General features: G+C 39.4%; 1 protein-coding gene across 2 annotated transcripts in view; it reads right to left on the bottom strand.

The window, feature by feature from the left end:
• srgap1a (SLIT-ROBO Rho GTPase activating protein 1a) overlaps positions 1 to 14,123 on the bottom strand; it is a 143,538-nt gene that overhangs the window by 5,786 nt on the left and 123,629 nt on the right. For both annotated transcript variants that reach the window (XM_069192058.1, XM_069192060.1), the window contains exons 19-21: positions 13,396 to 13,576; positions 9,434 to 9,568; positions 2,721 to 3,069 (exon numbers count right to left, since the gene is read on the bottom strand). In XM_069192058.1, coding sequence (XP_069048159.1) covers positions 2,721 to 3,069; positions 9,434 to 9,568; positions 13,396 to 13,576 — 665 coding nt within the window. The remainder of the gene's footprint in view (positions 1 to 2,720; positions 3,070 to 9,433; positions 9,569 to 13,395; positions 13,577 to 14,123) is intronic.

The following is a 14,123-nucleotide window of genomic DNA, read 5'->3' as shown; positions in this document are numbered from 1 at the left end:
TCCAAAGCACTAACCACTACTACCTTTCTGTACTGCCTTCTCAAGGGAGACACAGTCGGTTTTACAGCATGATCTACTGTTTCACACCCCCACTCAGCCTTGGAATGAAAGAAAGTGGGGATCTGACTGATATTTGAGGGAGCAGAACTGCATACAAGTCAGTTTACAAGAAGCAGAGAGAACTGCAATTTTCCTTAACAAAAGTGGCAGTTTGTTTTCTTTCCTGTTGTGGCCACTCACTCTCGGGGCGTTGATTACATTATCTAAAGGGGGATAGAAAGATGTTTACACTTTGTCATGTACAAATGCATAATACTTAATTATTAATTAGATAATAAAATAAATGTTGTTAAAGTTATTAATAACTGGTTTGCTTTTATGCAAAACACCCATTTATACATCTAGGCATTGTTATAGAGGACCTTGCTAAAGAGTAGGATTTAATAATAATAATAATAATAATAATAATTGCTTACACTTATAGAGCGCTTTTCTGGACACTCCACTCAAAGCACTTTACAGGTAATGGGGACTCCCCTCCACCACCACCAATGTGCAGCCCCCACCTGGATGATGTGACGGCAGCCATAGTGCGTCAAAACGCTCACCACACATCAGGATTTGGTACTGTAAGCTTCCAGCTGCAGGTCCAGAACCCTGATCACTGTTCTTCACTACTGAATTGATTCAATAACAGAATGTTCACTTCTGCTGGGAGATCACACTTCTTGAGGAATTCAATTCTACAGATAAATTGTCCCCGGATTTGCACTTTGCATACTTTTCAGTAATGGAGCTTCTAGACAGAGATTTTTTTATCAGTTCTGTTAAATAATTTGTTGCCTGCTGAACACAACATATCTGATCTAATTACACTCTTAGTTCTAGATCCAGTTAAGCTGTCTGTAAGGAAAGGCTCAATGAAACCTAAATGAATATATTAATATAAGACAGTTTTTGAATGTATGAAAAATGCATGTCGCAAAAAAAGGCATAGTGTATAAAAGAATTTAGCTAGCATGATTAGGTACCACTTGATAATAAGTATTGATTCGGCTTACTTTTTTGTTATAGTACGTTTCCAGGTTTGTGCTTGTGTAAAAAATAATATTTCATGTCATGGAATCCTTCTCCTGATGCACTCAGTTTGTTCAATTCTGCATCATAGACAACCCTAAAATCCTTTATTTGCCATTCAGACTGCTGGACTTAACTACAAAATCTCATTATGAAGTGTAGGGAAATTACAATATTAAAAATTAATTGTCTCAGCGAGTCCTGAGAATGAACAAATCCTAAAAACTTTATCTTCCTTTGACTTTCACATAAAATATGGTTACTCAGGCTCATGGATATGAGCTCTGCAGTAAAAAAAAAACTCCTCACCTCATTAGATATTCTATATATAGTTGTTCTAGATTTCCAGTATTAACCATTGTGGCATTATCTCCACAATTGCACAGTGCTATTTGTTTAGCAAGCACTATGACAGATTGCCTTGTAATTATCATGTTGAAAATTATCACGGGGGACATGTTTGTTACTACCATTTCCAAAAACATGCAAAGTTGGAGAGGTTAAAAGCTTTCAACATACTGTTTATCTGTCGTTGAATGTCCCTTTAGAAACCACAGCTATAGGCAAGTCCAGCATTTAACTGTCTAGCATGTGCTTTGGGCTCTGGATACACTGTACACAATTGTGCTCAAGTTATTTTCTCTGGAAGTATTCCAGAGCTAACATATCCAGTAGAACTGGTCTGAACTGATCAAAGAGAATTACCTTACAATAGTGATAGACCTTCCTGTGCATGTATAATACACTGCAACTCACAAGTGACAACCCACTGAAGCTCAGCAGGTGTGAGCCTGGTCAGTACCTGGATGGGAGACCTCCTGGGAAAAACTAAGGTTGCTGCTAGAAGTGCTGTTAGTGGGGTCAGAAGGGGGCACTCACCATGCAGTGTATGTGGGTCCTAATGCCCCAGTATAGAGACAGGGACACTATACTGTAAACAGGCGCCGTCCTTTGGATGAGATGTAAAACCATGGTCCTGACTCTCTGTGGTCATTAAAAATCCCAGAGTAGGGGTGTTACCCCAGCATCCTAGCCAAATTTCCCATTGGCCTTTACCAGTCATAGCCTCCTAATAATCCCCATCTATGAATTGGCTTCGTCACTCTGTTCTCCTCCCCACTGATAGCTAGTGTGGTGAGTGTTCTGGCGCACTATGGCTGCCGTCACATCATCCATCAGTGGTGGTGCTGGTTGAGGGGAGTCCCCATTACCTGTAATGCGCTTTGAGTGGAGTGTCCAGAAAAGCGCTATATAAGTGTAAGCAATTATTATTATTATTGCTACAGGATGCTGCACATTGGTGGTGGTGGAGGGGAGTCCCAATTACCTGTAAAGCGCTTTGAGTGGAGTGTCCAGAAAAGCGCCATATAAGTGTAAGCAATTATTATTATTATTACAGTAAGTTCATTTTTGTGATCACCTGGAGCCAATTCTGTTTTCTCCCAGTAGAGGCCACCCTTATCCCTCCCTGCACCTCATCTTGAATGGCTACAACTCCCTCATGACACTCCTGCCTGCTCCAAAACACTTTCATTTGTACAGTACCTCTGAACTCACGGTGCGGCTAGTTTGCGACTCCCACTCCCTGTAACCAGAGAAGAAAACCAGCCATTCTGAACCCATTTTCAATTTTCAGCCCTCACCTGCGCGATAGTCTCAGGGTCCAGGGCCTTGTGCGGTTCGGTGAAGCCGCTATATTGGCCGGAGGAGGTGGAGCGGCGAATTGGCGGGCTCTCCATCTTCTTCAGGGAGTCATGGCGGCTGATGTTGGTCAGGCTGCCGTGGCCCGCGCGACGCCGGCGCTCGGGACTGTCCACGGCGAGGTTCCGGCTCTGCAGCAGGGCCCGCGGGCTGTAGTGGCTGACCGCACTGGCGGGGCTCATCTCCAGGGCGGCGTTGACGTGACCCTGCGACGGGTGGACGGCGCAGTGGCCATCAAGGGGGCGAACCAGGGGCCTGCGTGAAGGAAGGGCCTCCGTTCGTTTCCTGTGTCTGAGAGGACGAGAAGCAGAAAAGAAAACGCTCAGAAAATCTACAACGTCCGGATGTAAGGGGAACTGCAGTCCCAATTTCTCAGACCAATTATTACATCTCAGCAACAATAATAAATTCATTGACGTACAGAAGAAATGTTGACAAATTTTTGATTTATCACAAAATTTTGAACTTTGTGAAAGTAGTGTAAGTCACCGTTTTGTTGCAAAGCCCTGGTCTCGCCATGAGTTGCGAGAATAGTGACTAATGCTGCCCTTCCTGCTCATTAGTCCCCATAATACTAATGTAATGTGATGTAAGAGCGAATAAGTACAAGTTTTGCATCAGACATTTCACCGCAGAAATGTTCCAACGTGATCTGCACGCAGAGTTAACAATTAAGTTCCATTTATCCATCTCAGAAATCAAGAGCAATATTTCTGTTGGATTAAAAGGGACATATTCACACGCCTGCTTGTTTACAGGGTCGCTTCACCTCACCGAACGTTTTCTTGTCTCGTTCTGAATTGCAGAACCTGGCGCTGCACATACCTAGAAATTCAGTCTATTTTGTGATGTACTGTATATTGGAGGTCTACATTATAATTTTATTGAGGTTTGCGATGGACTCATCAATACTGATCTTTTCTAATCCCGAAATATGAGAAAATCCTAATAAACTTTGGAAAAAGGAGCTTGTGAATGGACCTTCTTTGAATATCCCAGGGAGAGAGAACATAAATACATAAAACTTGCTGTGCAAACTATTTATTTTTTTTGTTTTAACAGAATTGCCGCTTGGCTTGAAGCAATCTGCATCTTCAAAGTAATAATGAAGCACAGTAGTTGCACCCAATGTTTTAAATAAATCATGAATATATAGATGAATCAGCAGTAAAGCAGAAAATACACTGTTTAGCTCTAGTGCTTTTTGACACCTTATAATAGTTGCACATCTCTTATGGGATTCTAATAAGAAAATAATGCTGCACTTACATAAAAATAATTTGTCTCTAAAGCCTCTTGCTAAGATGAGAGGGAGCTCTATTTTAAGTCCAACAGATCATACAGTGACCCTGACAGGTATTTCAACAACTGACACTACAAAGAGCAACTTGTACACTATATCAGTTTCAGTTCTTCCTGATGTCTTTTACTGCAACATAAGGAAATTGTTTAATGCTGTGCAACAACATCTCGCTAAAAGCTGTCACAGCATACTAGTTTATCACACTGTCAGCAAGCCCAATTTGCAGACTGAGCCGTTGTTTGTCAAAAGCATTTATTACTACCAGAAAGTTAAGTCAGATGAAGAAAATAGAGGCGGGGAGGCTTCACGTTTTTCTCTCTTTTACATTTATTTTGGGACAGAACACAACTTTCTATCATCAATGTAATGCATCGGTCCTGTAAATTGTTTTTTTTTTTACATTTGTATCGATAATCTGAACTTTAAAGGACTTTAAAGGAATCTGGACTTTAAAGGAGACAAAAGGAGAAAAGGAAGTTTACTCTAAGTATATTTTAAGACTGAAGAATTCCAGGAGTAACTTAGTTTACTCACAGACTTCATTAAATACATATATGCAAGTTTAAAATGCACAGAATGTCATCCTTCCTCTCACAGAAAGCAGTAATTGATGCAGATTACATCATGCATACTACTGAATTTCCTATAACCAGTTAAAAGCCATTGATTTTAGTTTCAGTCTGTAACTATTACACTACCAGAAGATGCATAAATACAGCCTGCTGACAGGAGTATGGAAGTCAGCTGGATAGAATCATAGAAATGAACTGGATACAAACACAATGTCAGGCAGTAATATTCAGAATAGTATTCAATTATGAAACAAGCTATTTAAAAAAAAAGGCTTTAGAATTTAGCTTTTCATGGATGGTTGTTCCACAGCGTAAAGTTGTTGGGTGTTTTCAGTCTCCATTATCAACATTTTCAAACTCATCAGAAATGAAGAGATCACAGAGCAACAGTCCATGTGAAAAGTTCATTTTAAAACATTGTAAAACAAACATTGATGCTAAACCATTTTCATCAGCTGAACTTCAAAATTAACATTTGTGAAACTGCTCAAAAAACACTTGAAATCAGAGTCTACAGTATGTGCTACTTCAAAAGAGGATATAACAATGAATATCGTTTTGTGCGACTTAACCTCTAGAGCTGCTTACTGTATGTGCAGGCTGCCTTTTAGCTGAATGCTTTTCAAGCAGCAGTGCACAACTAGTCTTGTGCTATCATGTTTAAGTTCACTTAAGGTGCAAAGGATGAAGTAAAGGTTTATTCCTTGCTGAAAAGAGAAGAAAATACAACGTTTCAGCTGTGGAGCCTTGTTTAGGTGTAAGCTGGCTTGTGAATACATCTCTTTTAATCCAATAGAAATATTGCTTTTATTTCAATGCGGTTTCGCCGAAAAATACGACTTACTTGTTAACTAGCATGCAGATCACGCTGGAACATTTTTGCGGTGAAACGTCTGCAGCACAACCTGTTTTTATTTGCTCATACATCGCATTACATTAGTCGTTATTGTGACTAGTGAGCAGGCCGTATCATGTCACAACTTGAATCCTAGTTTGCGACAACAAGGCGACTTACAGTACTTTCACAAAGTTCATGATTTTGTGCTTAACTGGAAATGTAGCATTTTTCCCTCTAATGTCAATGAATTAATTTTATTTCTGAGATTTAATAACCGGTTTGAGAAATTGGGACTGCAGTTCCCCTTTAATAGAGCATTGGAGTAGACACCATTGCAGGTAGTTAGTCATTAGCAACTGGCAATTACACAGTTATAAAGGGAAGTTGCAAAAAAAAGTGGAGACAATTAAGAAACAAAAATACATTGCAAATTCAATTAGCATAACTTGGTTAATACCAGTCCAAAAATACTTATTATTAATAGTAACACTATTACAGTATTTGTCATCATCAACGTGAGCATTTTTGGTTCAGGGCATAAGAAACAAACACCTCTGTCACCGTTCTTTGAGATTTTATACACTTGTTCAGTTTTCCTGTGCAGAGGGGGAGGTTTTCAAAAGTTTCATGGGAATGGAAGAAGAACCCATTAATAATTCAAAGACGGTAAGAAAAGACTTTGCTTGCGTGAAGGAATAGTGGTGTTAACATTCTGGCTGGTAGAATTTACAGCCTAAAAAAAACTAGGCCGCTCAGGAAGATGAGTTTAGTAATCCTAAAGCTGTGGCTGTCATGATGCTGAGACTAGGACCATATTCCCCAGTACAATTCCCCTGAGATCCCAAGCATTCAATGGTTTTGGATCCTGATCATTTATTAGAAAACCACAACTGTTTAATGTACTCTATAAAGCACTGATGTGTCCTAGATTTTATAAAAAGGACAAGCAATATTTCTTAAATAAGCACAGATTAAATGACGAGGATCTATCTGGTCACACCCCCAAGGACACAGAAGACCGAGTCCTGATTTCGCAGATATTTTATCATGGATGGATCACATTCTTACTAAAAACAGACTGTGAAGGCAGCAGACAAGTACCACTGTACCACTGTGATCTGCAGTGTTACATTCAAGGTGATCTTTTCTGAGAGCTGACAGCAGTATGTGCTGAAAGTCACTTATAAAACGCAGAATCCCGGAAATGCATTTGAGAAGGGCAGATTCAGTGGAGACCGACGGAGAAACAATATCACTACAACCACGAAAACAAACCTTTGAAGCATAGGGACCATTACTTTTTTTACAGTAAAAATATAAATCTATAACAACTGAATAAGTGCTCTATAAATTAAAAATAATCTTTTCATTTCTCCTCAGGTGGCAAGTCTAAATTGATGAACACATGTTCCCCAGTCATACAGCAGGGAAGAGCAGAACACACTGCCATCACACTTAGAAAGCATCCCGATAGCCAAAGAAACACATTTACCTAGTTTGTTCCATAGGACATTAGGACATGTGAGCTGCTTACTGCAGTCTCTCATTTCCACACATTCTTGAGTTCTATTTCACTTTGGTTTTAGTTTAGATATTTGTTGGTACTTCATCTAGATACTAATTCTGCTATTACAAGAAGCATTAGCTTGGGAGTGTGTGAATATAGGGCCAAGACTATTTCTATACTCAAATCCGTCCTTCGGATGAGACGTAAAGCCGAGGTCCCGACTCTCTGTGTTTATTAAAAATCCCAGGACGTTTCTCGAAAAGAGTAGGGGTGTAACCCCAGCGTCCAGGCCAAATTTCCCTTTGGCCTTTACCAAACATGGCTCCCTAATAATCCCCATCTATGTATTGGCTACATTACTCTGCTCTCCTCCCCACTGATAGCTGATGTGTGGTGAGCGTTCTGGCACACTATGGCTGCCATCACATTATCCAGGTCATCCAGTCCCCATTACCTGTAAAGCGCTTTGAGTGGAGTGTCCACTCAAATTATTATTATTAAATGAACTTTATAAACTGGCTTTAAAAAGAACAGCTGAAAAAACTGTTTGTAGCACTGAAGGTGTGTTTGTAGATTATATAAAACTAGGAGACAAATATCAACTAGGAAACAGTCACCTTTAAGAGGCTACTAATGAGAAAGACTCAAGAGGTTTATGCTGACATTATTTTCATAGTCAAGGATATGCGGGAAAGCAATAAACAGGCAATTGTTTGGATATATACTGTAGTTAAAGTACAGAAATTAAATTAAATTTCTACTAAACTGTACTAATTTAGTGTACTGTGCACAAGTTTAGTTACCAAGACCATTGTGCCCTGGAATCAGTCAGCAATTAAATACATTCCTGGGATCAAAGGAATATCCTACACTGATGGGCTAAAAGAACCAGACCTTTTTTTTCCCCAGTCTTGGAAAGATAGGACTACAGAGGGACACAAAAAGTATAGATGGATATAAAACCTTCAAAGGCACCGACAAAGTCATCCCAATTTTTTTGACATGGTTGTAGATTAATTTCTCCATTTCTATTATTTTGCTTTGCACATTATACAGTACCAATGTAATTGAAAACTCTTAAGTCTATCCAATTCATTTTTTCCTCGCTGGGCTTATCCTAGAACATATTGGAAGCCCTCATTTCAGTGCTTGTTAGTGCCACTTACTGCACGATTTACAGAGGCAGTTTAGCATAAATGCCATTTAAATAGGTAATACAACCCACATTAGGGATCCCTGACTTTATTTATGTGTATTTCTCCATTTAAATATTCCACTTTTTGTTTCATATCTAATATGAAAATCATCGCATCTGCACAAGGAATGAATCCAAATTTCCAAAACGAAATTGGAGAAAAAACTCATCTTTAGCAATATGCCGGCATCTGGAGATCCATTCCATTCATAATCCAAAGCTTCTCAAGCAGACCATCATTGCCTTTTTTTATTCAGTTCGGATTTTGTCATTATGAAGCGCACAATGGAAAAGGTGTAGAGAGGTCAAAAGAGAACGGTTTTGTCTGACATGTTGTCAGTGAAGCAATTCCACATCCTGAGCACAGAAATACCACCCCATGTGCTATAAATGAGACCTTATATCTCCTTATTCTTTAACATTCTTGACACAGAGGTTTATAGAATTTATTTCCCAGCAAGACTATTGCAGATTTTAAATGACTTGTGGACTTTGATTTGGGTAATCTTCTGTCTGTTTTCATAATGTCACAGGTGCTGCACACTGGATATCAGTGCTGCCTAGCAGCAATGGGGCTCTAGGATCAGCAGAGTCCAAATACATGCTGGTGGGTCAACTGGCATTTGGGAAAATTGGCCCTGGTGTGAGTGTCTCTGTGTTTGTGTCCGTGTGTGCCTTGTGATGGACTGGTGACCCACCCAGGATGAATCCTGGCTCGTGCCCGTTGCTTACGGGATAGGCTCTAGCTGTCCCGCGATCCTGAATTGGACGAAGTGGTTAGAAAAATGGACAGATGGATGTTTTTATAGCTCTTAGAAATGGTTGTCTCGCTCTTTCTCAGCTGGATGTTAGGCTGGGTAGTCTCATTTGAGGGGAACTGCAGCAGCAACACATTTTTCCTTTCGGATACATGAAACACAACTCTCTAAACAATGTTTTAGAAGCTCCATTTCACGAATCCAAAAGCAAGGGGAAGTATCTACCCAGCATCCATTTTCAGAATGCCTTTCTCCTGGACTGGAATTATTTCAATGTAAATGGCTAATTAAGCAATAATGGAGTGGGATACATCTCTTTAATTGTCCTGCAAATCATTATTTTAAGCCACAATCAATGACTGTAACCTTGGACTATTGAATACCACAGACATTCTTTCCAAGAGATTGTGGCTTTGCATCAGGGTTGTGCACTGACTGCTCTGCTAGTGATGGAAAATAGAGGTGCTAAGGAATTCAGTCACCTGCTGACAAAACTCTCAGGGAGTCGCTCTGTGGGAGAGCTGATATCCTTGGAGGAACATTTGTCCTCAGCCACTGGTCCACTGCTGGCCTCGCTGTCCGTTTTCAGACTCAGAGAATCCGAAAACGTATCGTCCCTGAAAAGGAAAAAGGAGAGTGACACATGTGAAACAGGAATAGGATCGTACTGTGCAGCCGAGAGGAAAAAAACAAAAACAATGAAGCACAAAATCCGTGGTGTTGCTGGTTTTTTTTGGCAATATCCCCGTACCTCTTTTTACAAACGGAATGAACTCCCAGAAGAACCTTTTTTTTAGAGCGAAAACTTCTTAAAAAAACATTTCCATTATTTCTTAGGGGGATAAATTATGATCCGTAATTTCACTAAAAAATACCAAAGGAACAACAATAATAACACATTCATACTGTGTTTTGTGCTTTTAGCAATAAAAAACACTGCTTACCTAGTTAGACATCATTAATCATACCTAAGTACAGTAACCACTTTATTTGCTTTTTGTGTAATCGCACACACTTTCACAATTTTTATTTTCTTAACACCTTTAGGGCCCACAAAAAAGGTCTTAACCACAAATATTCTTATGAAAAGTAAGACCGCACACAACAGCAAACAACACATGAAGCAAGATGCGGTAAACTATATCACACATGTCTCAAGTTGTTTGATGCCTTCTCCTTCACTCTACATTTGACAGACTTTTTCGAAGTTTTTCTTTGGATTCTTTCTAGTTTCGAAGCTGGCTTTCGCTATCCAACATGTGGGTAACAAGTCACATGCTTAGAAGTATCGCATTTTCATTAAAAAAAGAACATATGTAAAAAGAGATACGGGTGTACATCCTTTCTTTTCTTTCCTCTAGATATTTGTGGAGCGTGGCTGTGTTTTATAAATCATAACACATTCCTCTGTGACGGATTTACCGTTCACCTCTGAGAATACACTAATACGCATGGCTGTGATTAATGGACTTGTGCTCTTGTACTGCTGTTATTTCATGGTAATCAGATCTGCTTAGCAAGGAAGCTCATTCCTAAAGAGTCATTCCTATTTAAATCAGACAATATGGACAGCCAGCCTTAATCACTTCCACATATGTGAGATTAAAGATCCAACAGTTGTTTGAACTTTGTACAAAGACTGCACACTTCATGGCATAGAAAACCCTCAATGGCAGTGTTGTGCAGGACCGAATTCACAGATTAAGAAGGAGGTGGGTTCATATGCTGCACGTACTGTATGCATATATTCACATTGCCTGTGTCATACCATATCTCGTCGTTAGGATTCTGTTTGCCATGAAAACATTTACCTTCAAGAGGACACTACTCAAAATATTATATATACTTGTAAAAATGATTTCCTTCTCTCTACTTTCCATCATAAGAAGTCAAGAAAAGGTGAGAGGAGAAGCACCCAAACGGACAGTCATGGTGTCAGCTCCATTCTACCAAATTCCCACAGTATGAGTACAGTATGTTTATCTTCCCATAATTTCAAGGGGAAAAAATAATCTATCCCTAATTTCAGCTAAGACTTCTTAAGCAACAAATAAAATTGTCAATATAGTCATACTAAGTACCATTAAGTCCTCTTTTTACAGACATACTCATCTTCCACAGGTAGTCTTAAAGTTTAGGGAGGACTGGAAGTAAAAGTATTTTTAACTGTTACTGGAGTACATGTTTGCATAAATTCATCTTTCGCTGTACTCTAGGACTGACAGGAAATTTCCCTGCCCGCCACTACCTTAATGACCCGAGACTCATTATTTTGAACACTTACTCATGTGATGTGAGTTTCAAATCAACATGGTAAAAATAATTCTTCTAATTCCAGCTGCGACGAGCCACAGCCGCCGTAAGGGAACCTCAGTGCTCAATCACAAGAAAAAAAACGTTGTGGCCTATTGTAAGAACTCACATCTATAAGTTGTCATCAAACGCACTCAACTCAGCAACTAATGTTGTTAAAAACAGAACACCCTGCCCTTGGAACTCACTATTTTCTGCCAATTACAGAGGTGCTTTTAAAAGTCTCAGAGTACTACACAGAGCAGTGAGGAGCTATAATTGCACTGAAAGCAACACTACAGACTGCCAAGAATTTCGGAGATGAAGCAATATTAAGTGAAAAATGAAGGTGGGCACAAAAGCTCAACTGTCCTCAATGATAGGCCTTTCCACTTTCATCTGCAGAGCTACAGAAACCATTAGCAGCTTCTACCTGACCATGAAGAAACAGTACAATAGCTGTATAGGTATTAATTCATACACAACTTTATTTAACAATCTTATTAAGACAAGAGATAAGACTTGGAAAATGATATAGAAAAAGAAAATTAATGCTCAGAAAACTATACAAAGCCATGAGAAATGAAGGTGTTTTTTTTTCTAAACAATGATAATAAAAGGGACACCAAACTCATTTCCAAGAAGAGAGGTACATTAAGCAACTTAGTACCCTAGATATCAACTTTACATTATTAGAGAGAAAATGGTCCTAACAGATCTTACCAAAGTGAGAAAGTCATCTCTTTCCCATGGGAAAAAAGGACACTTTCCCTTGGGCTCAACAAGTTATGGGAGTGAGTTAGAAACCTTTATGAGAATATAAAAAATAAAATGCCTATTGGCCTCACAAATATCTCTTTAAAGGAAAGTAAAAAGATATAAAAATGATGGAACCAAACATCTCCTAAAGCCTTCTCCCAAGCTTACTTCAGCTCCCTAGAGAAATAAAATTATTTTAATTTATATTATCTGGCCCTACAGGCAAAACTTTCACTTTTGGGCAACAATAGAGTAGCTGTATTTTGAGATCTTTTTATATGTAGTGTGTGTGTGTGTTGGGACCTAGGATTTGATCTTTGGTCTTTCACAGGAAATTCCCTACACCTGATACACACAACTCATGAAAACAACAGACATGTACAGTACTAAAATGCTGGCCTCCCACTGTGGAAGACTTCAGTGCTGTCTGGGAACCCCAGTGAGTGAAGACTACCCTAACTGTCTCATATAATATATTACAGGCCTGTTATAGACATTATAGTCCTGTGACCTTTCTTTATCCATACAGTAAGCAGTCTCCAGATCATTACAGAGTGGTCAAACCTAGAATTTGATATGCTGCCTTTCGGATAATTCACAGGCAGTTCACAGTGCCTAAAAAGAGCAAACAAAGGGCTCAGCCAAAGGCTGTCCTCCTATTAGTGAGACATGTTGACACTGCTGAGAATCGCACATTACACGCTAGGAGATCCATTACATGTAAGCCTACTGGAAAATATAAACACTAGCAAAACACAAACTGAAAAAGGCTGTGAACTACACCCTACAATGCTGTTATTAACGTACTGCTCTTTCTTGCCAGCCACTCGCTGGAGAGAGATACAACGCACAACGCCATTCTCCATTCAAGAGGTTCCTTACTGCTAAGTTGTTTCTCTTTGTAGTGAATCCTTAATCATGTACTCTACTTCTGGCATTACAAAAGAGACAAAGCAAAAACCACCACTGGCTTCACCAAGCAAGGGTTAATATTCACAATCTTTTTCAATTAAAAACTTGATTGAGCAAAAGAGAGTGACATGGTGGTGCCGTGGTTAGCATTCCTGCTTTGCATTGCTAAATGCCTGGGTTCAAAGGTTCAGCTTCTGGGATGCTGTCTGTGTGGAGTTTGTACGTTCTCCCCATATTCACACGGGTCCTATGGATTCTCTTGTTTGCTCCTAGTGTCCAAAGATATACTGGTAGTTTAATTGGCTTCAAGGAAAATGGGTCTAGGTGTGAGTAAATGTGTTTATGTCTTTGTATGGCGTCCCATCCAGAGTGTATATTTCCTTGTGCCCATTGCTTGCTGGTATAGGCTCCAGCTTTCCTTGGCAAGAAACGGATATCAGCGGTTAGACAATGGATGGATGGAAAAATGAAAAGCACTTACATATCTTGAACCACTATGTACTGATGTGGTACCAGTCCATCAATCCCATTGTGTCTGCCCTCCCACCAGTCATCTGAAGCCCGCTGGTAGAGAAGGAGTGATGCACCTTTCTTGAAAGACAGCTCCCGGGCGGACCTGCCAATGTAATCAAACTTGGCTATTGCTTCAATCGGCTCACATTCTGGAGGAAGAAGAAAAAAGAAAGAATCCACAGGTTTATCCATAAATGCGTGCAGGAAAAAACCCCATCAAATTTGTAACCCTTGCAGTCAGTAACTGCACTTTGAAAATGCTAAATACCCTACCATTTATTTTGGAGGAAATGTGCTCATTTTAAATTAATGGTGGCATTGGGTACTTGAAAACTATAGGTGCTTCAATAAACTGAAATAAGCAAATACAGATGTCGGCAAAAGATTTGCACACCTTTGTTTGCAATCCTAAATGCAATAATTCACACATAGATCGATGCAGCCTAGGAGACGAACACATCTGCTCACGTCATCTCAATTCCAGTAGAATTGTCACGTACTGCTGCTGTGATCGTTATTTGTTTAAAGAGTAAAATATTATGCCTTCTAAGATAAGATATTACTTTATTGTCTCTCCAAAAGGGTTTTTTTGGGTGCGTTTGCCATCACCATACAAAAGTACAAAAAAAAAAAACACTCAACATAAAATAAATACACATTAAAAACAAACAATAGTCATAAACACCACACAGTACA

The sequence above is a fragment of the Lepisosteus oculatus genome, chromosome 7 (assembly GCF_040954835.1).
Source record: "Lepisosteus oculatus isolate fLepOcu1 chromosome 7, fLepOcu1.hap2, whole genome shotgun sequence".
Taxonomy (NCBI): domain Eukaryota; kingdom Metazoa; phylum Chordata; class Actinopteri; order Semionotiformes; family Lepisosteidae; genus Lepisosteus; species Lepisosteus oculatus.
Note: the sequence above shows the minus strand (reverse complement) of the source record. Positions and strands in the feature narration are given on the sequence as shown.